Source organism: Symphalangus syndactylus, chromosome 3 (genome assembly GCF_028878055.3).
Source record: "Symphalangus syndactylus isolate Jambi chromosome 3, NHGRI_mSymSyn1-v2.1_pri, whole genome shotgun sequence".
Taxonomy (NCBI): domain Eukaryota; kingdom Metazoa; phylum Chordata; class Mammalia; order Primates; family Hylobatidae; genus Symphalangus; species Symphalangus syndactylus.
In genome coordinates, this window is record NC_072425.2 from 107,812,224 (window position 1) to 107,836,227 (window position 24,004).

At 40.4% G+C, this 24,004-nt stretch overlaps 1 protein-coding gene across 11 annotated transcripts; it reads left to right on the forward strand.

Annotated features, from left to right (window-relative positions):
- The first annotated feature begins 3,273 nt into the window (after positions 1–3,273).
- On the forward strand, positions 3,274–23,913 carry SAMD9L (sterile alpha motif domain containing 9 like). Of its 11 annotated transcripts, none has more exons than XM_063636336.1 (7): positions 3,274–3,373; positions 4,813–5,088; positions 7,856–8,038; positions 8,893–9,153; positions 9,340–9,550; positions 10,103–10,204; positions 18,830–23,913. In XM_063636336.1, the coding sequence occupies exon 7, from the start codon at positions 18,850–18,852 to the stop codon at positions 23,602–23,604; it is 4,755 nt and encodes a 1,584-aa protein (XP_063492406.1). In that variant the 5' UTR covers positions 3,274–3,373; positions 4,813–5,088; positions 7,856–8,038; positions 8,893–9,153; positions 9,340–9,550; positions 10,103–10,204; positions 18,830–18,849; the 3' UTR covers positions 23,605–23,913. The 11 variants fall into 11 exon arrangements, with proteins under 11 accessions (XP_063492406.1, XP_063492408.1, XP_055128670.1 ...); XM_063636338.1 differs by having other exon boundaries at positions 3,297–3,373; positions 8,893–9,008; XM_055272695.2 differs by lacking the exon at positions 3,274–3,373 and adding an exon at positions 4,292–4,404 and having other exon boundaries at positions 7,775–8,038.
- Positions 23,914–24,004: the final 91 nt, after the last annotated feature.

Below are 24,004 nucleotides of genomic sequence, written 5' to 3' on the forward strand. Positions count from 1 at the left end.
GAGCTTAGAAACCTCAATTGCCTTTTCAGACCAGGTAGAAAAAGCCTCAATTCAACCAGTAAAGGTGTCAACGAATACTAATAAATAGTTAAACCCTTTACATTGGACTATCTGAGTACAGTGTATTTGCCAATCTTCAGCAAGGTACATTCCCCTATGCTGAACAGGCCTTACTAGGGGAGGAGGTAAAGATTGGTTATTTGGGTTATTCTGGGCACATAGTTCACAGGCCTGAATTACTTGCTTTGCTGTTTTAAGTAAGTCTTTTCCTACAAAAAGCTGTGACATTGATTGAAACAGGGAATCTCTTCCCAAATGAGTAGAGTCATGCAAATGCTTAACTATTTTCCAGTGATTAGCACCTGGTATCAACAGTTTGTTGTCATTGATAAGCCAGCCAGAATGATCTTCAATTAAACCCTGACCTTCAATGGACCTTCAGTCCATTCTTCTTTCTCTTTAATATATCTTGGTTCTGTTATTATCATGGTTGGGGGCTCCTTTAATGCTGCAGCCTTAGCAGCTGCATCTGCAAAGAAGTTTCCCTTAGTCGCACTAAGGGAAGAGCCTTTTTTCTCAGCTCACTGCAACCTCCACCTGCCAAGCTTAAGCACTTCTTCTGCCTCAACCTCCTGAGGAGCTGGGATTACAGGCACCTGCCACCATGCCCGGATAATTTTTTTTGTATTTTTAGTAGAGACGGGGGTTACGCCACGTTGGCCAGGCTGGTCTCGAACTCCTGACCTCAAGTGATCCACCCCTCCCCCACCTCCCCCAACCCCTAAGCCTCCCAAAGTGCTGGGATTATAGGCGTGAGCCACCATGCCCGGCCCAGAATTTCTAAGTGATGTTTTATAGGGGAACCCTTAACAGGAGTCCCTATTCCTTCCAGATAGCAGCATGAGCATGAAGTATCAGAAAGGCATACTTAGAATCAGTGTAAATGTTAATTCTTAAGTCCTTTCCCAATTGCGGGGCTCTAATAAGAGCTATTAATTCTGCCTTTTGAGCTGAGGTAGAAGCTGGTAAGGCCTGAGATTCGATTACCTCGTGTTGACTGTCAACGGCATACCCAGCTTTTCCATTTCCCTAGTGCACAAAGCTACTTCCATCTGTAAACCATACTACCTCAAGATTATCTAGAGGCTCATCCTTTAAATCTGGACAGCTGGAGTAAACTTGCAGCATAACTTATATACAAGAATAATGTACGATACCTGTGGGTTCAGGCAAATAGGTAGCTGGATTCAACATATGGCGTACTTTAAGTGTTATATCAGGATGTTTAGCAACAAAGCCTGATATTTACTCACAGGAAAGAAGAAGGAGCAATTTCAGTCTGCCTTATGATTTCCAAAAGATTACAGTACTCTTCGCAGCTGAGTTAATAAATCCCTTCCCAACAAGGGGTGGGGCATTCAGGAGAAAAGCAAGGTCCCTGAAGAGCAGCTTAAAGGATAGGTAAAATGGCATCTATGGGCTTGTCCATCTATCCCCAGGACCATACAGTTCTGGGGTGACAGAGACCCATTATAATGGGTCAAAACAGAATAAGCAATCCAGAAGGAAGTTAATGTTCTTACCTGCCAGGTCAAGGGTTACCCAATGCTTCTCCAGAGATAATAGCTAGTTGTCTGATGGGAGCTGTGGTGGAAGGTCTCAGACCCTGTCACTCTTGGGCTTGCCTGGCTATTTCGACCATCATTGGTTCAGGTGCCAATGGCTCCCTTCGGAGCGCTGGGCAATCCCTCTTCCAAAGGCCAGTTTTCTTACAGTTCTTACTGATTAATGCCCAAGGCACGGTGACTCTGACTTCCCACCTTTCAGCTTCCCTTGTTCAGGCCAAGAACCAGGAGGGCGACCCCATGTGGGAGGTAAGCTTAAGGCTGCAGCCAAGAGCTGCACCTTGTGGGAGGTCCTTCTTACTCTTTCTGCTTCCTCTGCTTTGTCCCTGTTTTTAAAAACTAAAAATACCATATCCAAAAGCTGTTCCATATGGGAGTTTGGGGACCCGTAGCTGCTTTTTCTAGTTTCCTATGGATATCAGGGGCAGACTGCGTTATGAAATGTACTCTCAAAAGGGTTTGTCCTTCCCTTGAAGCAGGATCAGTGTTAGTATATTTCCTAATTGCCTCAACTAAATGCCCTTGAAACAAAGCTGGATTCTCATCTTTGTCCTGAGAAACTTCCTTAACTTTTTCATAGTTAACAGGCTTTTTCATACATTTCTTCATCCCTTCCAACAAACAAGTGACCATATGATCTCTCCTCCCCAAGTTGTCACTGCCCCTTTGATAGTTCCACTCTGGATCTTGATCTGGAACTGCTCTACCTCCTGCCTGATATGTATTATGGTTTGGGTTTTGAGCCAATCCCTCATCTGCATGGGCCCTAGCTGTCCCCAAAATGCATTGTTTCTCTTCCGCTGTACAACACAGAGACAACAAAACATGCAGATCCTGCCAAGTTAACTATAGGTCAGAATTAATTTCTCAAACTCATCTATGAATCTTCCTGGGTCTTCAGATAAATCACCAAAACTTCTCTTTACATAGAGTCAAATCAGACAAAAAAAAAGGGAACATGTACTCTCACAGCGCCTTCTTCCCCATTTGCCACCTCTCTACGTGGACAAAAGTTTCCCTTTGGAGGTTGATAGGAGGCTCCACTAGGGGTAGTACTCACCAGGCTAAGTTCCTCAGGGAGTGGTGGGTATAGAGTGGGGCTAGATGGGTAAGGAGGAGGGGACAAAGGGTTCTCAAGGGTGATAGAGGGAGAAAGGACAGACACATCTGAACCTTCAGAGCTGACAGAAGGAGGTTCTGCTCCACCCAAAACTGCCTGCTGAACCAAGGGTGCTTGCATTAAAGGATCATCTAGTATGTCTAGCTCTTTTTCCTCTTTTCCTCTTATCAAACATGATTCACATTATCCAAATAACATAAGTGAGCTGAGTCATGAATCTTAGATAAACCACAACATGGACTTTGACAAAAATGTTGAATAAGGCAAACAAAATGAAGAGGATTTAGGTGGGAATGACCAGAGCAAGCAGGTTCTGGGCAATAGCGACAGTGTGGATTGAACAAGCAAAGCAGGTTTGCCTAAATGCAAGAAAGGAAAGAAGTGTTTTTAGTGTGCAAAATGAAACAAAATATCAAGAAGAGTCCCCTGATTTCCATCCTAGTGCTTCTCGATCACACCTAGTCAGCATAGCAGCAACAAAACATAACCACATCTGTCTAATTTTATTGCTCATAGCTGTTGAATACCAAATCTCAATCAGCAATTTTAAAGACAGAGCCTTCAATGCTTTTTGTTCCCAATGTTTCAAGAGCAGACACATGGAAATCAGGAGGCACATAGGAAAAGGGTAAGTTAAAATCCCTAAGACTATTTAGATAAAGTCTCCTGACAATGACAGTGAAACACAGACAGCAACCAAGAAATTGATTTATGCAGCAAGGAGGACAAGGCAGATTAATACAAAGAGCATGGCCTGCGGTGCCAAACCTGTTTTTAGCAGAGAGGGACTTTACTGAGAGGGGCCTCTAACCCTTTTAAGTTGGTCCTCTAACCCGAGGTCAGTCAAGCATCTTTGCCTTCTATTAAGAGGGGTCTCTGACTCACCCTGTGTTCGGAGAGACTCTAATTCCCCTAAGTTGGGCCTCTAACCCAATCCCATTCTTTACCCGGGTACCCCACCACTTACCCAAAGTCATCAATCAGTGCTGTAGTCCATTTCCTTTGGGTTGGTGGAGAGGTTCTTCAGTATCGGTCCCTCATGGTTGCCAGAAATGTTACAGGACCAGGGTCCCAATCCAGACCCCTAGAGAGGGTTCTTGGAGCTCATGCAAGAAAGAATCCAGGGTGAGTCCACAGTGCAAAGTAAAAGCAAGTTTATTAAGAAAGTACAGTGGTAAAAGGACAGCTACTCCAGAGACAGAGTAGGACGTTCCCGAAAGTAAGAGGAGGAACACATCCACCCTAGGTACAATGCTTGTATATATGGGGAGATGTGTTTTGCTACAAGGGTTTCTGATAAAGAATTAATTTTCTTAATTAGTGTATTTTGCAAGAATCAATATTATTTTCTTTAAAGCAAAATTAAGAATGCCTTTGTTCTCCAGATATTGGGATATCTAGACACTCCCAAGTCAGGGTCTGTTTAGTAAATATTATTAATTTGCCCCCTTAATCATAAACATCTAGAGGCTAGGAATGCCTACCTTTCTGAGAAGGCAGCCCAGCAAGTCTCAGCCTCATTTTCATAGCCCTCATTCAAAATAGAGTCACTCTGGTTCGACTGTCTCTGACATCACCAGGGTTGGTTTCTTCTGATGTCTCTCTCCTTGGCTTGTAGATGGCCATCTTTTCTTTGTGTCTTCACATGGTCTTCCCTCGGTAAGTGTCTGTGTCCCAATCTCATCTTCTTACAAGGACACAGTCAGATTGAATTACAGTCACTTTAATGACCTCATTTTAACTTAATTACCTCCTGAAAGACCTTATCTCCAAAAACAGTTACATTAGGAGGTAGTGAGGATTAGGACTTTAACATATGAATGTTTGGGGGACACAATTCAGTCAGTAACAGGAACTTATAATTGCACTGACATATTAATTTGCTCCCTGGTGTTTCCATTCTCTTTGTCCTGTAGGTAGTTTTTTGGGTCGTTGGGTTTTTTTGTTTGTTTGTTTCCTTATTTCTTAACTCGTATGACTTAAAAGTCTGCCTGGTAAACAGTTTCTAAGCAGTGGTTTAAATTTATTGATATTTTTGGTAATGTCATTGATTAAAAAACATTTTAGATCCTTCTAAACCCGAGAAAAAAGAAGGTTCTAAAGCGAAACTGAAACTCTCTATACTTCAACTTCCTCCTGCTTCTGAACTGGCACTCTGACACACCCTCAGAAAGTCAGAGCACTGGGAGAACAGAAGACTTCACAATTTAATGCCTTAGTTTTTAAAAAAGGATCCTTACACTCACGTCTCCTAGCCATCAGAAGAGGAATGAGACAGCAAAAGTTCAAATGGCCTGTTTCAAGTTTCTGATATAAAATGATGACGTTTTCAGGAAAATCCTGGTAAGTAAACTGAATCATTAAACCTTTATTTGTTATGCTTTTGAGGCGACAGCTATTTTTTAAAACTTCAGCTGTACTTTTTATATAAATATATGTTTGTACATAAACCATTACTTATAAAAATACTAGAGTAATTAGAAAAATCAATGGATTAAATACATGTCAGTATATTTAACTGATAATAATTTATAAGTGCTCTTCTAAAAAGAAACCTACCATTAAGTGTAATTAGGATGGTGGGAGGGTTTCTGATTGTGGCAGGCAGGCTTTGGAAAAGATGGTACAGAAACAATGCAAACAGGGTCAGGAATTTAAGTACTGAAGATTCTAAAGGCACCTGTGATCTTGTGTAATTACACAAAATTCTGTCTTCATAACATAAGATGTTATTAAAAGTTTTACATTTTATCAAAGGTAATACTCTGCAAAGGCTAAATATTATTCTATTAAAGTATTTCATTCACATACGTCTTATCCAGCAATCTGGTTGAAAACTAAGAAAAAAAGTTTGAAGTCAGGTAGGGTGATGCCTCCAGCTTTGTTCTTTTGGCTTAGGATTGACTTGTCGATGCGGGCTCTTTTTTGGTTCCATATGAACTTTAAAGTAGTTTTTTCCAATTCTGTGAAGAAAGTCATTGGTAGCTTGATGGGGATGGCATTGAATCTATAAATTACCTTGGGCAGTATGGCCATTTTCACGATATTGATTCTTCCTACCCATGAGCATGGAATGTTCTTCCATTTGTTTGTATCCTCTTTTATTTCATTGAGCAGTGGTTTGTAGTTCTCCTTGAAGAGGTCCTTTACATCCTTTGTAAGTTGGATTCCTAGGTATTTTATTCTCTTTGAAGCAATTGTGAATGGGAGTTCACTCATGATTTGGCTTTCTGTTTGTCTGTTATTGGTGTACAGGAATGCTTGTGATTTTTGTACATTGATTTTGTATCCTGAGACTTTGCTGAAGTTGCTAATCAGCTTAAGGAGATTTTGGGCTGAGACGATGGGGTTTTCTAGATATACAATCACGTCATCTGCAGACAGGGACAATTTGACTTCCTCTTTTCCTAATTGAATACCCTTTATTTCCTTCTCCTGCCTGATTGCCCTGGCCAGAACTTCCAGCACTATGTTGAATAGGAGCAGTGAGAGAGGGCATCCCTGTCTTGTGCCAGTTTTCAGAGGGAATGCTTCCAGTTTTTGCCCATTCAGTATGATATTGGCTGTGGGTTTGTCATAGATAGCTCTTATTATTTTAAGATATGTCCCATCAATACCTAATTTATTGAGAGTTTTTAGCATGAAGGGTTGTTGAATTTTGTCAAAGGCCTTTTCTGCATCTATTGAGATAATCATGTGGTTTTTGTCTTTGGTTCTGTTTATATGCAGAGAAATGCAAATCAAAACCACAGTGAGATACCATCTCACACCAGTTAGAATGGCCATCATTAAAAAATCAGGAAACAACAGGTGCTGGAGAGGATGTGGAGAAATAGAAACACTTTTACACTGTTGGTGGAACTGTAAACTAGTTCAACCATTGTGGAAGTCAGTGTGGCGATTCCTCAGGGATCTCGAACTAGAAATACCATTTGACCCAGCCATCCCATTACTGGGTATATACCCAAAGGACTATAAATCATGCTGCTATAAAGACACATGCACACGTATGTTTATTGCGGCACTATTCACAATAGCAAAGAGTTGGAACCAACCCAAATGTCCAACAACGATAGACTGGATTAAGAAAATGTGGCACATATACACCATGGAATACTATGCAGCCATAAAAAAGGATGAGTTCATATCCTTTGTAGGGACATGGATGAAACTGGAAAACATCATTCTCAGTAAACTATCGCAAGGACAAAAAACCAAACACCGCATGTTCTCACTCATAGGTGGGAATTGAACAATGAGAACTCATGGACACAGGAAGGAGAACATCACACTCCAGGGACTGTTGTGGGGTTGGGAGAGTGGGGAGGGGCAGCATTAGGAGATATACCTAATGCTAAATGACGAGTTAATGGGTGCAGGAAATCAACATGGCACATGGATACATATGTAACAAACCTGCACATTGTGCACATGTACCCTAAAACCTAAAGTATAATAAAAAAAAAAAAAAAAGAAAACTAAGAAAAAAAATGCAAAGTGTTCCTCAGGAAAACGAAACTAACTTGCTTGTGTGGCTTCTGTCTGCCAGACTATGTGAGGAGGGTGTGGGTAGCTCTCCTGGGCTACAGCCAGATTCTGAAGTGTTTTTCCCCTACATCAGTTCTAAGAATCCTGCAGAGCAGAACACCTCCCTAGGGCATGGATATCGGCGGTGTTGCCGAGGGTCTCTCAAAGATGGGATGGGCTTGTCCCTGAGAGTTTGCAGACTTGGTACTTCTTGCTGAACATCAAAGAAAGAAAACTGGAGTGTTGAGGATGGCAACCTGCAACTCCCTTGTCAATAACCAACGATGCTAAAGACAAGATTTGTGTTCACGATTGTTTCAAAACAGGACACTGAGGGCCCCTAGAAAGCCAAGACTTATGTCAAAGCAATCACAAAATTTGTCCACACTAATCATGGTCATTTTGATTGTTATTAGTTCCAACAGCATACATCCAGATGCTCTTAAAATTGTACTGGCTAAAACAAAAGAAAAAATCTGGAGTCTGTTTTTTCCATCTTTAGCATTTCCAGAGAGAGACTGGCTGGTTAAATTTCTGAAAGAGGACACTGGCTAAAAGAAGGTATTGCATCTCACCCGGGCAGGTTGTGTCTGTGGAAAGTGTAAGCCCCTTGCCAGAAGAGCAGCTTCCCAGCAAAGGCAGAGGGTGAAAACAGCAAAGGTCTTAAGACACTGGGGACCTGGAGCCAAAAGGGACCTCCTCCAGGGAAAACGCTGTGTGAGAAATGGCCTCATTCGGTGACTGTGAGTGACACAGCAGAAAGTTGGTAAGGTGTATTCTGTAACTAGGGTATCTACAAAAACTGCAGGAGGAAATATATTCATTCATTTTGCTTTCCTTTTGAAAAAAAAACTTCCTTTTCATTCTTTGTGACCAGGTGATAGAAGCTGGAGTTAGTTCTGGCCTAACAGGTAGCACAGTAAAGAGATTCCCCCAGATTTCTATCTGGAGTTCCAGCCAAGTGAAATAATTTCCCTAGGAAAATGAGGAATTCCTTTGACCCACAGACATTGGTAGCTCAAGGCCTTTCAAATATTCGTTACTTTTAACTACTCTAGGAAAATGTGTTACTCATTTAACAGATTTTTGTTAAGAAGCTATTATGTGCTAGGCAATGCCAGATAATGAACAAAATGTAAAGAAATCTGTCCTTATGGAGTGCATGGAATAATGGGTGGGACAGAAAATAAACAAAGTAAATAGGTTAAAATATATAAAATATTTGCTGCTTGTAAGTCCTAAGTAGATAAAAAATGAAGCCAGAAGAGGGATAGGAAATGTTGGGAGGTGGGATAAAGTTTTCAGTAGGCTGGCCAAACAGTGCCTTGCTGAGAAGGTGACATTTGACAAAACATCTCAACAAAGTGAGAGAGTGAGTCCTGTTGGTACCCAAGGACATTCCAGGAAAGGAAAACAAGTGTAGTAGCTGGAAACAGGGGTAGGTAATTCCTTCAGGAAGCAACGAGGAGGTCAGGGGACGGGGCCAGATTTAGAGGGAAAAATAAAAGACCTAATATCAGAGGATTAACACGGTACCAGATTGTGTGAGGCCTTGTCAGATGGAAAGCCACAGACACGGTTGGACACAACATTGATATGATGTTATTTACATTTTAACAGGGTCATTCTGGCTGCTTTTTTGAGAAGTCCCTGAAGAGATCAATAACAACAAGAGGGAACCTGGCAAGGAAGCTATTCCTATAATCCAGGAAAGAGAAGAGGAAGGCTTGGACCAGGTGGTAGTGGTGTGAGGTAGTCAAATGCTGGGTATATTTTGAAGATACACCCCATAGGATTTGCTCTACATTGAATGTGGAATGCTGGAAGAGAGATAAAGTGTACCTGCCACATACTTTTTGAGGTTTATTTATTTTCTTAGAAGTAAGTATACAAAGAGATGCTACCTAGGAGAAGGGTATTCTTTTCACTATTCTTTCAAATTTTCTGTATGTTTGAACATTTTCATAGTAGAAAGTTGGCGGGGGGGGATCTGTTTCATAAACATTTCCTAAGCAGCAGTCCGGTCTATTGCATTTTAATTGGTTGTAATATCATTGTTTTATGCAGTACATTCTCAACAAGTATATCCTCCAGCAAACTGAACAAGGACCAAGTCTGTTCTGCCTACAGCTCTGCTTCCTCATAGCTGCTTTCCAGAACGTGACTCTTGCAAATTATCAAGAAAGGGGAACTAATCTAAGGGATCCAGATCAAACAGCCTCATGAAGACTTATTTCATGTTTCTAATATAAGGATAGAAGTTTTCAGAAAAGCCCTGGTAAGTTTCTAATCATTAAAGTCTTGTTTAATCAACTCTCTTTAAAAGCTATCTTTAAAAACTAATTATAAAAAGTACAACAGAACTTTGAAAATGAACATACTTGCAAGTGTGCCAAAGCTATTTCTTATGAAACCATTTTAAAAGGAATGCGAAATATCACTATTTTTATATGAGAATCAATAGATGTAACTTGTGCTGATTGCAGAATTTTTAAAAAAGAAACTTTCCAGCAAGCATGGCGAGGGTGCAGCATATTTCTAGAGGTGGAAAGCTCTGGGGGCGAGGCTAAAAACCCTGGGTAAAACGTAGACCAGGTGATCAGGAATCCAAGCATACAAAACCATGTAGAAAATTGTAGCCATGTGCAGCTATGCCATACTCTGTCCTGTAAGTTACATTTAATTAAAGAATAAAATCCTCCAAGGTTTAGCCATCATTTTATGTAAGACTTTTATGCACAACTAGCTTGCATAGAGACTATGGGAAGAAATACATAATTTGAACTTGCACTTCAAGAGAATAAAACTAACTTTTGCTTTGCGGTTTCAGTTACACAGAGCATCAGAGCAGGAGTGGGCCTGCTGGACTGCAGCTGGGATTCTGAGCATCCTTTCCTGGAGGCACGGAAAGTGAGTGAGTGAGCCCAGTGAGGTGAGTGAGCCCAGTGAGGCCCAACCTCCTAAACATGAGGGTGAGCACCAGAGCTTGCCAAGGGCAGGCCAGTTTGATCCTTCCTGCTTAGTCCCTAAAAGAGAGAAAAATAATAGTCCTTAGGCAGTAGATCCTAAAATTTATTATCTGTAGGGGATCAATTTCAGGACCTGCGCCGATACCAAAACCTGTACATGCTCAAATCCCTAATGTGAAATGGCAAGGTATTTGCAGATAACCTATACACATCCTCCCGTGTACTTTGAGTCATCTCTAGATTACTTACAATGCCTAGTACAATGTAATATTATATAGTTGTTATACTGTATTTATTGTTTAGGGAATAGTGACAACGAAAACAAGTCTGTACATTTTCAGTAGAGATGCAATTTTTTTTTCAAATATTTTCAATCTGTGGTTGGTTGAATCCACAGATGTGGTACTCACTGATAGGGAGGGCCCAGTGTACAAATAAAGAGAACTCTGTGTTTCAAAATTATCCCAGAATAGAATAGAGTTAAGGTGAAGGTCTTCTGCCCAGCTCCAACCAGGGCAGCTACACCTTTACCCATGTTAGATATAGCGGTTTCAAGTGCATTTATTTGAAGAAGCAGAACAAAAACAAGCAACAGCTAAGACAATACTAGTTCTGGTCTGATTTTTCTACATTATAAGTGGGAAAACAGGCTCACTGAGAGGAGATCTAATTTAATCATCACATCATTTTTCTGATCACAACTCCTCCACCTTTATACACACTATGTAGCTTCTTGCTAAACATGAAAGCCCTCATATTTAAAACTATGCCTGCAGTCTAGGGTGTAAGGCTTAAGTCACAGAAAGAGCCAAAGAGTTATGTCAAAGCATTATTAAAGCCTTTTGCCCAAATCATTGTCACCTGAATTAAATAACAGCTCCAACTACCTATGGATTATAGATCATATAAGATGCTTATAATTGACAGAAGGCAAAATTCACATGAAAGTAATATTGAATACATAATAGCTTCAAGTTGTTAAATATCTTCTCAGCTACCAACATAGGGGTGGGAAATGGTGGAATTCTGGCTGAGAAATATTTTTATGTTATATGTTGTCATACTAACACATGATGTAGTAACAGAAGAAAAGTGAAGAAGCAGGTCGGTGGGTAGATGTGTTTTTAGGAGTTTGGAGAAGCTCTCTTTGGATTCCTTCAATTCTGCTGGTTTAAACAGGAAGCAAGGTGACCGTGGTGAGGAGGTGTTGTAGGTTTGATGAGAGAGGAGAAACGGTGAAATGATCATTTAGGTGAATAAAAGAGTGACTAAAGCAGAGAAATAAGAGCATGGTAGCTGAGAGCATTAAGGTGGGACCAGTTATGGTATGGAGGGCCATTGTCCAGCCATGTTCCAGTCAGGGTGTGAAGGGCCATTGTCCAGTATACACCAGTCAGGGTGTGGAGGGCTATTGTCCAGCCATGTTTCAGTCAGGGTGTGGAGTCTTTATCTTTGAACCACTGGGAAACCTCTAAGACAAGGTAAAGATAAAAAGACTCGAGGCTTGAGGAGCACAGATGCCAGTCACCCTATTTGAGAAGGGTGTTTCTATCTCCATGGTAGTTCCTGACAGAAGTCAATCAATAAAGAAGAAAGTGAGGGAAAGCTGTCATGCTGTCAGGTAACACAAAGACACAAAGACAAGCCCTCTGCTATCCCCCACGCCACCACCCGGCACACACAGTGTCTCTGGGCATGTAATGGTTGCTAAGCAGGAAATTCCTAAAACGCTGCTTCTTGTAGAGTGCTGGGGTCTACAAGAATTGCTGTAGTCACAGAAGAGAAAAATCTAGAGTTCTTCCTTCCAGTATTTGGGGTGACCCAAAGAAAGAATGGGTAGCTTGAATTACTGAGAGAGGACACTGGCTAGGAGAAGACACTGCCTCACACCAAAACAGAGCCAGTCTATGGTGCACAGTAAGAGCATCTCCAGAGGAGGGTTTGTTGCCTAAAGCAGCAACAGCAGTTAAAACAGTGGAGGGTGACCCTGAAGCCCTGGGGTTCCGGCTCACTGAGGACCTAGGGTAGAAAGAGATCTCCTCCAGGGAAAACCCTATCTGAGAAAAATGCTCACTCAGGCACTGTGAGACACCAAAACCTGAGGAGAAGTGTTAGAAAACTGGAGCTTACAATAGGACATCAAGTCTCTCTGCAATTTGCCTGTTAGATGAAGAATAAAATGTTTACTGACTTTTCTTTCTGCAAAGTAAACTCTTTTCTTACTAATTGTGACCGGCTAACCCAGATGCTGGAGTTGGTTTTGGTCTCATCGATGACAACATGAAGATATTTCCCAAATACGATTCAATTGTTTCACTAATCTAAAAATGTTAATTTCCTCATTCGACAAATATTTATTGAGTGCTTATTTTATGTCAGGCCCTGGTGATTCATGCATGAATGACAGGCAAAAATGCCTGTTCTCATGGAGGTTATATTCCAGTTGCTGACACAGAATGAGAAATATAATTAAGTAAAATGTATAGTACATAAATCTAAAGTGAAAACTTGAAGCAGGGAAGAGCAATGGAAAGTGCTGGAGGAAAGACTGAAATTTTACGAAAGATGAGCAAGAAAGGCCTTATTGAATTTGAGTAAAGAGCTAAAAAGTTGAGGGTGTGAGCTGTGTTGGCATCTGGAGGAAGAGCATTCCAAGCAGAGGGAACAGGTAGTGCAAAGGCCTCGTGTAGCTGCATGGCTGGCATGTTTGAGGAACAGTAAGACAACTGGACAGCTGGAGGGAAGTGAGCGGAAGTAAGGTGAAAAAGACAGTGGGGTGGACATATCATGTCAGACCTTATTTAAGGACTTTGGCTTTTACTCCATGCAAGATGGGAAGTCAGATAAAAGTTTTGAGCAGAGGACACTGACTAAGAGTCAGTGACATGATCACACACATTTGAACAGGATCAGGTTGCCTGTTGTGTTGAAAATAGAGTGAATGGCATGGGGGTGGGGCAAAGCCAGAGTCAGAGAGAACAGGTAACAAAAATAATCCAAGAAAGAGATGAAGGCCTAGAACAGGGTGGTAGCAGTAGGGATAGTGGGAAAGGGTGGAATTCTGGATATACTGTGAAGGTGTGATTGAAAGTATTTGCTAATACAATGAGTGAAAAAAAAAAGCAGTCAAAAATGCTGCCGAGGTTTTTACCTTGAACAATTGACAAGTTCCATTAACTGATAAGACTGTAGGAGGAGCAAGTTTGGAGTGGGAGGAGCAGATATCAGGAGATCAATTTTGGCCATGTTCGTTTCAGGACTGTCATATATGTAGGTGAACATAGAGAAGGCAGATACATGGACATCATGGCAGAAGCCAGGGCCGATCATGTTAATTTTGGAAGTCACAGGCATAAAGATTGCATTTAAATGCAAGATAGATGAGATTCATAGGGAGAAACTCTAGATAGAAAAGAGGCTAGGTCTGAGAGGCACTTCAACATTTAGAGGTGGAGAGTTAAGGAAGAACCAGCAGAGGAAACTGAGAAGGACTAGCCAGAAAAGCAGAAGGAAAAATCAGGAAAGGTAGTGTCCCAAAAGCCTGCAAGGAGAGTGATCCAAGGAAAAGAGAGCAATCACTTGTTTCAAGTGCTGCTGCTCTGTCAAGAACTGTCTGTAGCAATATCAAGTGCAATTTTAGTGGAGGAGTGAGGCCAAAGCCTGATTGGAGTGACTTCTAAAGTGAATAGAAAAAGAGAAACAGGAAACAGGAAGTGTAGACAGATCTACTGTGAAGAAAAGCAGAAATGTGGGGAAGAGTGTTTCCAAAGAGTCTTGCTTAACATGAAAAAAATAAACATGCTTGATTGCTGAAGGAGATCTGGTAGATGAGGAAAGACTGAAGAAGCCAAATAGAGAGGGGACACTTTCTGGAGCAACTTCCTGAATAGGTGAGAGGGATGCAAGGGCTACTGCAAGTGGAGAGGTTGACCTCACTAGGCATGTGGGCAGAACATGCAGAGAACAGAAACTAACATATGATGTAGTAACAGAAGAAAAGTGAAGAAGCAGGTTGATGGGTAGATGTGGTTTCAGGAGTTTGGAGAAGCTCTTTTTGGATTCCTTCAATCCTGCCAGTTTAAACGGGAAACAAGGTGACTGTGGTGAGGAGGTGTTGTAGGTTTGATGAGAGAGGAGAGACAGTGAAATGATTGTTTAGGAGAATAAGAGAGTGACTACTGCAAGTGGAGAGATTGACTAAAGCAGAGAAATAAAGCATGGTAGCTGACAGCATTAAGAAGAGACCGGTCATGGTATGGAGGGCCATTGTCCAGCCATGTTCCAGTCAGGGTGTGGAGGCCCATTGTCCAGCATGCTCCAGTCAGTGTGGAGGTCCATTGTCCAGCCATGTTCCAGTCAGGGTGTGGAGGCCCATTGTCCAGCATGCTCCAGTCAGTGTGGAGGGCCATTGTCCAACCATGTTCCAGTCAGGGTGTGGAGGGCCATTGTCCAGCCATGTTCCAGTCAGGGTGTGGAGGGCCATTGTCCAGCCATGCTCTGACAAGCTGTTGGGGACTGAGTGGGGACTGAGTGATGGATGTAACTAGCATTGTAGTTTAACTATAAGAGTGTACCAGAGAGGAGAAAAATAAGTCATGATAATGAATAATCAAAAAAATATTAAGTCAGTAAAAGAGGAAAAGTAAAACATGAATGGAGTGAGGAAAAGTGAGACAGTAGTAGAATCCATAGATCGAAGGTGTTGGTGTTAAAGAAATACCTACTAGTGTTTGAGCACTAAAGGCAGTGGGCCTGAGGGGCAGGAGATGGTGGGGACAGGGAAGTATTTGAAACAGAGAGGATGGAGGGCTTGTATTTCTCGGTAACTGTATTTGTTGGCTAGAGCTGCCATAACAAAGTAGCACAGAGTCACTTCAACAACAGAAATGTATTATCTCAGAACCTTTGCAACTAGAAGTCCAAGATCCAGCTATTGGCAGGGTGGGTTCCTTCTGAGGGCTACAAGGGAGAATTTCCTCCATGCCTCTCACAGTAGCATGCTGGCAATCTTTGGTGATTCTTGGCTTGTAGAAACATCACACTGACCTCTGCCTTCGTCTTCACATACTGTTCTCCCGGTGTGTAAGCAAGCCTCTGTGCCCAAGTTTCCCCTTTTTACAAAAACCTCAGTCATATTGGATTAGGGTCCACTATAACTTCATGTCAACTAATTACATCTACAACAATACTGTCTCCAAATAAAGTCACATTCTAATGTGCTGGAGGTTGACTTCAGCGCCTGAATTTTGGCACGATATAATTCAATCCATAATAGTAATGATAAGGTCAAGGATATGACCGTGGGAATAGAGGTGGGTTGATGTCAAGATAAAAGTCGATCGGGTGAGAGGCCATTGTATTGGAAGGATCAATAACATGTCTATTGAGCCACCAATAATTATGACAGAAATGGTATCTGAGGACACAAGTGTCCTCTTCCCTTCAGCTTCCTACATTTTAATACAAAATGTATTTAATACAAAATGTATTAAAATGTCTAAAAACTGTACAAAATATATAAAAAGTAAGTATTCAGCAAATTTTCAAAGTATGAAATATCTTAAGACTAAGATTTAAAATACTATGGTAGTTATCTCATATGTAATGACTTCAAAAAAGTTTTCATGAAGGATATGTTTATTAATAACTGCTTAAGCTATTGGTTTTATATAATGCTTGTAAACAGGTGAGGCAGGGCCGCTCTGTCAGTCTTACCTGAGATGACACTTAGGGCCTCAGCAGGGGAGATGGGAAGATCAGGGATGAGCCTACCAGGCTCCCAAGCTCCATCTGCCCAGGAGTACTGTATGGCAGGCCCAGTGCCCTGGCTCTGGGTGCAGGAGTAGGAACTGCCCACTGCTGGAACAGCACTATGTCATACCCCTTAGACCCACTAAAGGGGCCTTTGGCAGGTCCACCAGGTAGACTATTTCTTATTCCCTAACTCTGTTCCCCAGGCTTTCTCCCTCAATTGCCTCCCACATGACTCCAGCAGTTCCATTAGCTTCACCTGCCCAATGTTTCCACTCTCTTCCTCCTCATATATCCCAGGCCTAGACTCCTTCTTGTGTCTGACAAAAAGCACTACCACACTTTGTCAGTATAAACTTTTTTGAGTGTGTGTGTGTGTGTGTGTGTGTGTGACTTGTTTCATTTTTTTAATCTTCTCCAATGGACAATAAATATCATGAAACAGCTTCACATCTGTTTTGATTATCACTGTTTTTCCTGAGCGTGATGCCTGGTACATAATAGGTGCTCATTAAATATGTGTTGAATGAATGAGCAGATGACACTATTTAAGATAAATAACACTTATCTCTAGTTACAATATATGGGCTAATTTTTGTGGGACCCCCCTAAGACCCACAAGTGACTTCTGTCTATGCTACAGATGAACTGAATTGATCATCTAAAATACGTTTATAGAGTTCATTGTGCCAGTTGCTCATGGGTCTGCTAATTGGCCCAGGACTAGTTGTGATCCGCAGACTGGAGCCAGAGTAACTAAGAGAATTCAAGGCACTAAGACAACCAGGAACAATTTTACCAAGGCAAGTGGAAGCTCCTAGGCTCAGTGGTTGCATACCTATAGATGGGGTAAATCATCCTGGTGCAAATATGGTATTCACACCATAAATGTGTAGTGCAAGTTTCCTCTGTGGCCAGTCACAGGGCTGCAAGCTGAAGCCCCAGTTTAGCTTATTCTCCATACATAGCTTCAAGGGGACTTTCTGGTGAACTTTTCCAAGAAGCTCCAAGCACAGATGGTTCAAATTTGCAGTTTGGCCAGACTTTGTGACTGGCTGTGCATTAAATTTTTTAAAAAAAACTTAGGTTCCTTAAACCTAAGGAACCTAAAAATTACAAATCATTTAAAACAGCAGTCCAACTTTTTGGAACCAGGGACCGGCTTCACGGGAGACAATTTTTCCACAGGGTAGTGGGGGATGGTTTTGAGTTTATTCAAGGCCATTACATTTTGTGTGCACTTTATTTCTATTATTATTACATTGTAAAATATGATGAAATTATTATACAACTCACCATAATGTAGACTCAGTGGGACCCTGAGCTTGTTTTCCTGCAACTAGGTGGTCCCATTTGGGGTGATGGGACAGAGTGACTGATCATCAGGCATTAGATTCTCATAGGGAGTGTGCAGCCTGGATCCCTCATATGCACAGTTCACAACAGGGTTTTCACTCCTGTGAGAAACTAATGCCACCACTGATCTGAAGGGATGTGGAGCTCAGGCAGTAATGCAAGATATGGTGAGAGGCTGTAAATACAGATGAAGCTTTGCCAGCTCACCCACCAGCCAGTCACCTCTTGCTGTGCAGCCCAGTTTCTAACAGGCTAGAGACTGGTACTGGTCCAGGTCCCCGGATTTGGGGACCCCTAGTTTAAAATGCTTGTATTTTCTCTTTTTATAGTTTAGTCTAGTGTTTTTGTTTCATTTGATCCTTAATGTTTTTTGTCTGTCCTTAAAATATTCTCACTTTCTGATTTTCTGTTTACTTAATTAATTGATTTATCTTTTAAATTCTGATTTGGTAGGTCTAAGTAGGGGCCTGAGAATTTACTTTTCTAGCCAGCTTCTAAGTGATGCTGATGCTGCTGGTTTGGAGACCACACCTTGAGAACCACTGCTCTTGGTCTTGTCTGCACAATAGATGCACCAAGGCAAATGTTTAAAAGTACTAATGCCTGAAAACACCACCCTCACTCCCTCAGCCAACTAATGCAGTCTCAGGTGTGGAATGCCAAGTGATTCTAATGTTTAACCAAGGTTGAGAACCCCTGTTCTAGGAGTCCAAAATAGGCAGCTCTTGCCATTCACCAAAGTACATAGTTGTAGAATCTTCATTGGCCTCATATCAATAATTTAGGTGAAAATGGCTCTAACAAAATTAAAAACTCATACTATTTTCCCTATCTAGTTTCAGGGAGCCCAGCTTGAATTATAGCTAGTCTCTTTTGGTACCTCCTGAGAGCACAAGAATTAGCCAATCAGATCAATTATCCTGACATTTTGCTACCAAGTTCCCCCAAACCCTAGCCTTATGGCCTAACAGCTTGAGTTCCAAAAGAAAATAGAAGATTATTTAACCAACTGCTCTGTTACTATGTAACAAAGATAGCCAGCTGTAGACTCCTGTTCCTCAACCCTCTTCTACCTATCCAGTTTCATTATTTTAAAGTTTATTGGCAATATTCCTATATGCTATGGAAACCAATTTCTATGTTACTTAAGATTCTGGTTTTAAGTTACAAAAACCCAACTTTCACCAAGTGAAGCTAAAAGGGAGAATTATTATAAGGCTAAAAGGTGTGTCACCAGTTAGCAACTACAGCTTATTTCATAATTACAATTAGAGTCACCTAAGAAACAAGGGTATGAATTAGGATGGTAAAACAGCTAAAGTAAGTATCAAGCAGTTTTAAGAGTCAGCCTTGAGCAATATTATACATATATATATATGTGTGTGTGTATATCTTCTGTATGATAATGTATACATAATTGTCTATGTGATTTCAATAATAAAGTATAATTCTAAAATATTTATTATGTTGCTTTTTCTCAGGAAGACGTGGAAGCTTTGATATGAGTAAACAAGTATCTCTACCTGAAATGATTAAAGACTGGACCAAAGAGCATGTGAAAAAATGGGTAACTGAAGACCTTAAGATTAATGAGCAATATGGGCAAATTCTGCTCAGTGAAGAAGTAACAGGATTAGTCCTGCAGGAATTAACTGAGAAGGACCTTATAGAAATGGGGCTACCACGGGGTCCAGCACTTTTGATAAAACGTTCATATAACAGATTGAATAGTAAGTCCCCTGAAAGTGACAATCATGATCCGGGACAATTAGACAATTCAAAACCATCCAAAACAGAACACCAAAAAAATCCAAAACAGACCAAAAAGGAAGAAGAAAATTCAAAGTCATCTAATATTGATTATGATCCTAGAGAGATCAGAGATGTCAAACAACAAGAATCAATTCTTATGAAAGAAAATGTGTTAGATGAAGTAGCAAATGCTAAAGACAAGAAAAAGGGCAAGCTAAAACCTGAACAATTGACTTGTATGCCATATCCTTTTGATCAGTTCCATGACAGCCATCGCTACATAGAACATTATACTCTACAACCTGAAACAGGAGCACTCAATCTCATTGATCCGATACATGAGTTCAAAGCTCTCACAAACACAGAAACAGCCACAGAAGCGGACATTAAGATGAAATTCAGCAATGAAGTCTTCCGATTTGCATCAGCTTGTATGAATTCACGCACCAATGGCACCATCCATTTTGGAGTCAAGGACAATCCCCATGGAGAAATTGTTGGTGTGAAAATCACCAGTAAGGCTGCCTTCATTGACCACTTCAATGTAATGATCAAAAAGTATTTTGAAGAAAGTGAGATCAATGAAGCCAAGAAGTGTATTCGGGAGCCAAGGTTTGTGGAAGTCCTTCTGCAGAACAATACACCATCTGACAGATTTGTCATTGAAGTTGATATTAATCCAAAACACTCTATATGTAAAGATAAGTATTTCTACATTCAGATGCAAATTTGTAAAGATAAAATATGGAAAGAAAACCAAAATACTTCACTGTTTGTAAGAGAAGGGGCTAGCTCTAGGGATATCCTGGCCAATTCCAAGCAACGGGATGTAGATTTCAAAGCATTTTTACAAAATTTAAAGTCACTGGTAGCATCTAGAAAAGAGGCTGAAGAAGAGTATGGAATGAAGGCAATGAAGAAGGAGAGTGAAGGACTAAAGCTGGTTAAACTTCTCATAGGAAACCGAGACTCACTGGATAATTCATACTTTGACTGGTACATTCTTGTAACAAATAAATGCCATCCAAACCAAATAAAGCACTTAGATTTTTTAAAAGAAATTAAATGGTTTGCTGTGTTGGAGTTTGATCCTGAATCTATGATCAATGGAGTGGTCAAAGCTTACAAAGAAAGTCGGGTGGCCAACCTTCACTTTCCAAATCAATATGAAGACAAGACAACTAACATGCGGGAGAAGATTTCTACTCTTAATCTTTACCAACAGCCCAGCTGGATTTTCTGCAACGGCAGATCAGACCTGAAAAGCAAGACATATAAACCTCTAGAGCCATATTTATGGCAGAGAGAAAGAGCTTCAGAAGTCAGGAAACTAATTTTATTTCTCACAGATGAAAATATAATGACAAGAGGAAAATTTTTGGTAGTGTTTCTATTACTCTCTTCAGTGGAAAGCCCAGGAGATCCACTCATTGAAACTTTCTGGGCTTTCTATCAAGCTCTCAAAGGAATGGAAAATATGTTGTGTATCTCCGTAAACTCACATATTTATCAACGATGGAAAGATCTACTACAAACAAGAATGAAGATGGAAGATGAATTAACAAACCACAGTATTTCCACTTTAAATATAGAACTGGTAAACAGCACTATCCTTAAACTAAAATCGGTGACTCAGTCATCAAGAAGGTTTTTGCCCGCCCATGGATCTTCTTCAGTTATCCTAGAGAAAAAGAAAGAGGATGTCTTGACTGCACTGGAAATCCTCTGTGAAAATGAGTGTAGAGACACAGACATCGAGAAAGACGAATCTAAATTCCTGGAGTTTAAGAAATCAAAAGAAGAACACTTTTATCGAGGTGGCAAAGTATCCTGGTGGAACTTCTATTTTTCTTCTGAAAACTATTCTTCAGATTTTGTCAAAAGGGACAGTTATGAAAAGCTTAAAGATTTAATACACTGCTGGGCGGAGTCTCCTAAACCAATATTTGCAAAAATCATCAATCTTTATCATCATCCAGGCTGTGGGGGTACCACACTGGCTATGCATGTTCTCTGGGACTTAAAGAAAAACTTCAGATGTGCTGTGTTAAAAAACAAGACAACTGACTTTGCAGAAATTGCAGAGCAAGTGATCAATCTGGTCACCTATAAGGCAAAGAGCCATCAGGATTACATTCCTGTGCTTCTCCTTGTGGATGATTTTGAAGAACAAGAAAATGTCTACTTTCTACAAAATGCCATCCATACCGTTTTAGCAGAGAAGGATTTGCGATATGAAAAAACACTGGTAATTATCTTAAACTGCATGAGATCCCGGAATCCAGATGAAAGTGCAAAATTGGCAGACAGTATTGCACTAAATTACCAACTTTCTTCCAAGGAACAAAGAGCTTTTGGGGCCAAACTGAAGGAAATTGAAAAGCAGCACAAGAACTGTGAAAACTTTTATTCCTTCATGATCATGAAAAGCAATTTTGATGAAACATATATAGAAAATGTAGTCAGGAATATCCTAAAAGGACAGGATGTTGACAGCAAGGAAGCACAACTCATTTCCTTCCTGGCTTTACTCAACTCTTATGTTACTGATTCTACAATTTCAGTTTCACAGTGTGAAATATTTTTGGGAATCGTATACACTAGTACACCCTGGGAACCTGAAAACTTAGAAGACAAGATGGGAACTTATTCTACACTTCTAATAAAAACAGAAGTTGCAGAATATGGGAGATACACAGGTGTGCGTATCATTCACCCTCTGATTGCCCTGTACTGTCTAAAAGAACTGGAGAGAAGCTATCACTTGGATAAATGTCAAATTGCATTGAATATATTAGAAGAGAATTTATTCTATGATTCTGGAATAGGAAGAGACAAATTTCAGCATGATGTTCAAACTCTTCTGCTTACAAGACAGCGCAAGGAGTATGGAGATGAAACAGACACTTTGTTTTCCCCATTAATGGAAGCTTTACAGAATAAAGACATTGAAAAGGTCTTGAGTGCAGGAAGTAGACGATTCCCACAAAATGCATTCATTTGTCAAGCCTTAGCAAGACATTTCTACATTAAAGAGAAGGACTTTAACACGGCTCTGGACTGGGCACATCAGGCCAAAACGAAAGCACCTAAAAATTCCTATATTTCAGATACACTTGGTCAAGTCTACAAAAGTGAAATCAAATGGTGGTTGGATGGGAACAAAAACTGTAGGAGCATTACTGTTAATGACCTCACACATCTCCTAGAAGCTGCCGAAAAAGCCTCAAGAGCTTTCAAAGAATCCCAAAGGCAAACTGATAGTAAAAACTATGAAACCGAGAACTGGTCACCACAGAAGTCCCAGAGACGATATGACATGTATAATACAGCTTGTTTCTTGGGTGAAATAGAAGTTGGTCTTTACACTATCCAGATTCTTCAGCTCACTCCCTTTTTCCACAAAGAAAATGAATTATCCAAAAAACATATGGTGCAATTTTTATCAGGAAAGTGGACCATTCCTCCTGATCCCAGAAATGAATGTTATTTGGCTCTTAGCAAGTTCACATCCCACCTAAAAAATTTACAATCAGATCTGAAAAGGTGCTTTGACTTTTTTGTTGATTATATGGTTCTTCTGAAAATGAGGTATACCCAAAAAGAAATCACAGAAATCATGTTAAGCAAGAAAGTCAGTCGTTGTTTCAGGAAATACACAGAACTTTTCTGTCATTTGGATCCATGTCTACTACAAAGTAAAGAGAGTCAATTACTCCAGGAGGAGAATTGCAGGAAAAAGCTAGAAGCTCTGAGAGCAGATAGGTTTGCTGGACTCTTGGAATATCTTAATCCAAACTACAAAGATGCTGCCACCATGGAAAGTATAGTGAATGAATATGCCTTCCTACTGCAGCAAAACTCAAAAAAGCACATGACAAATGAGAAACAAAATTCCATTTTGGCCAACATTATTCTCAGTTGTCTAAAGCCCAACTCCAAGTTAATTCAACCACTTACCACGCTAAAAAAACAACTCCGAGAGGTCTTGCAATGTGTAGGACAAAGTCATCAATATCCAGGCCCTTATTTCTTGGCCTGCCTCCTGTTCTGGCCAGAAAATCAAGAGCTAGATCAAGATTCCAAACTAATGGAAAAGTACGTTTCATCCTTAAATAGATCATTCAGGGGACAGTACAAGCGCATGTGCAGGTCCAAGCAGGCAAGCACACTTTTCTATCTGGGCAAAAGGAAGGGTCTAAGCAGTATTGTTCACAAGGCCGAAATAGAGCAGTACTTTGATAAAGCACAAAATACAAATTCCCTCTGGCACAGTGGGGATGTGTGGAAAAAAAATGAAGTCAAAGACCTCCTGCGTCGTCTAACTGGTCAGGCTGAAGGCAAGTTAATCTCTATAGAATATGGAACAGAGGAAAAAATTAAAATACCAGTAATATCTGTTTATTCAGGTCCACTCAGAAGTGGTAGGAACATAGAAAGGGTGTCTTTCTACCTAGGATTTTCCATTGAAGGCCCTCTGGCATATGATATAAAAGTAATTTAAGACAATACATCACCTGTAGTTCAAATATGTTTATTTATATCTTTATGATTTTATTCCCTCTATTCTCACGGCACTTTCATAACATTATGGCTAACCTCTAATTACACATTTTGCTTTTGCCTCCCTGAATGAATTATAAGCCTTTTTAAGATATGAAATATGCCTAGCTGCAGAGCTTGGCACAAAGTGGAGTCAATCATTTAATGTTTTAAATATGCATTTCAGACTCATATAATTAAGAAGTTTCATTGATATCCACAGGTCACATCATAACTGTTTATAGGGCAATAAAATCTGTGTTAAATTCAATTGCTTTTATAAGTTTTCTAAATTATTTCTTCACTGTGACAGCAAAGATTTAAATAAGATGAATGTAAAAGAGAAAGCTTACTGGACTCAA

Coding starts and splice junctions, on each gene's coding strand:
- SAMD9L (XM_063636336.1), top strand. CDS start 18,850: ATGAGTAAACAAGTATCTCTACCTGAAATGATTAAAGACTGGACCAAA.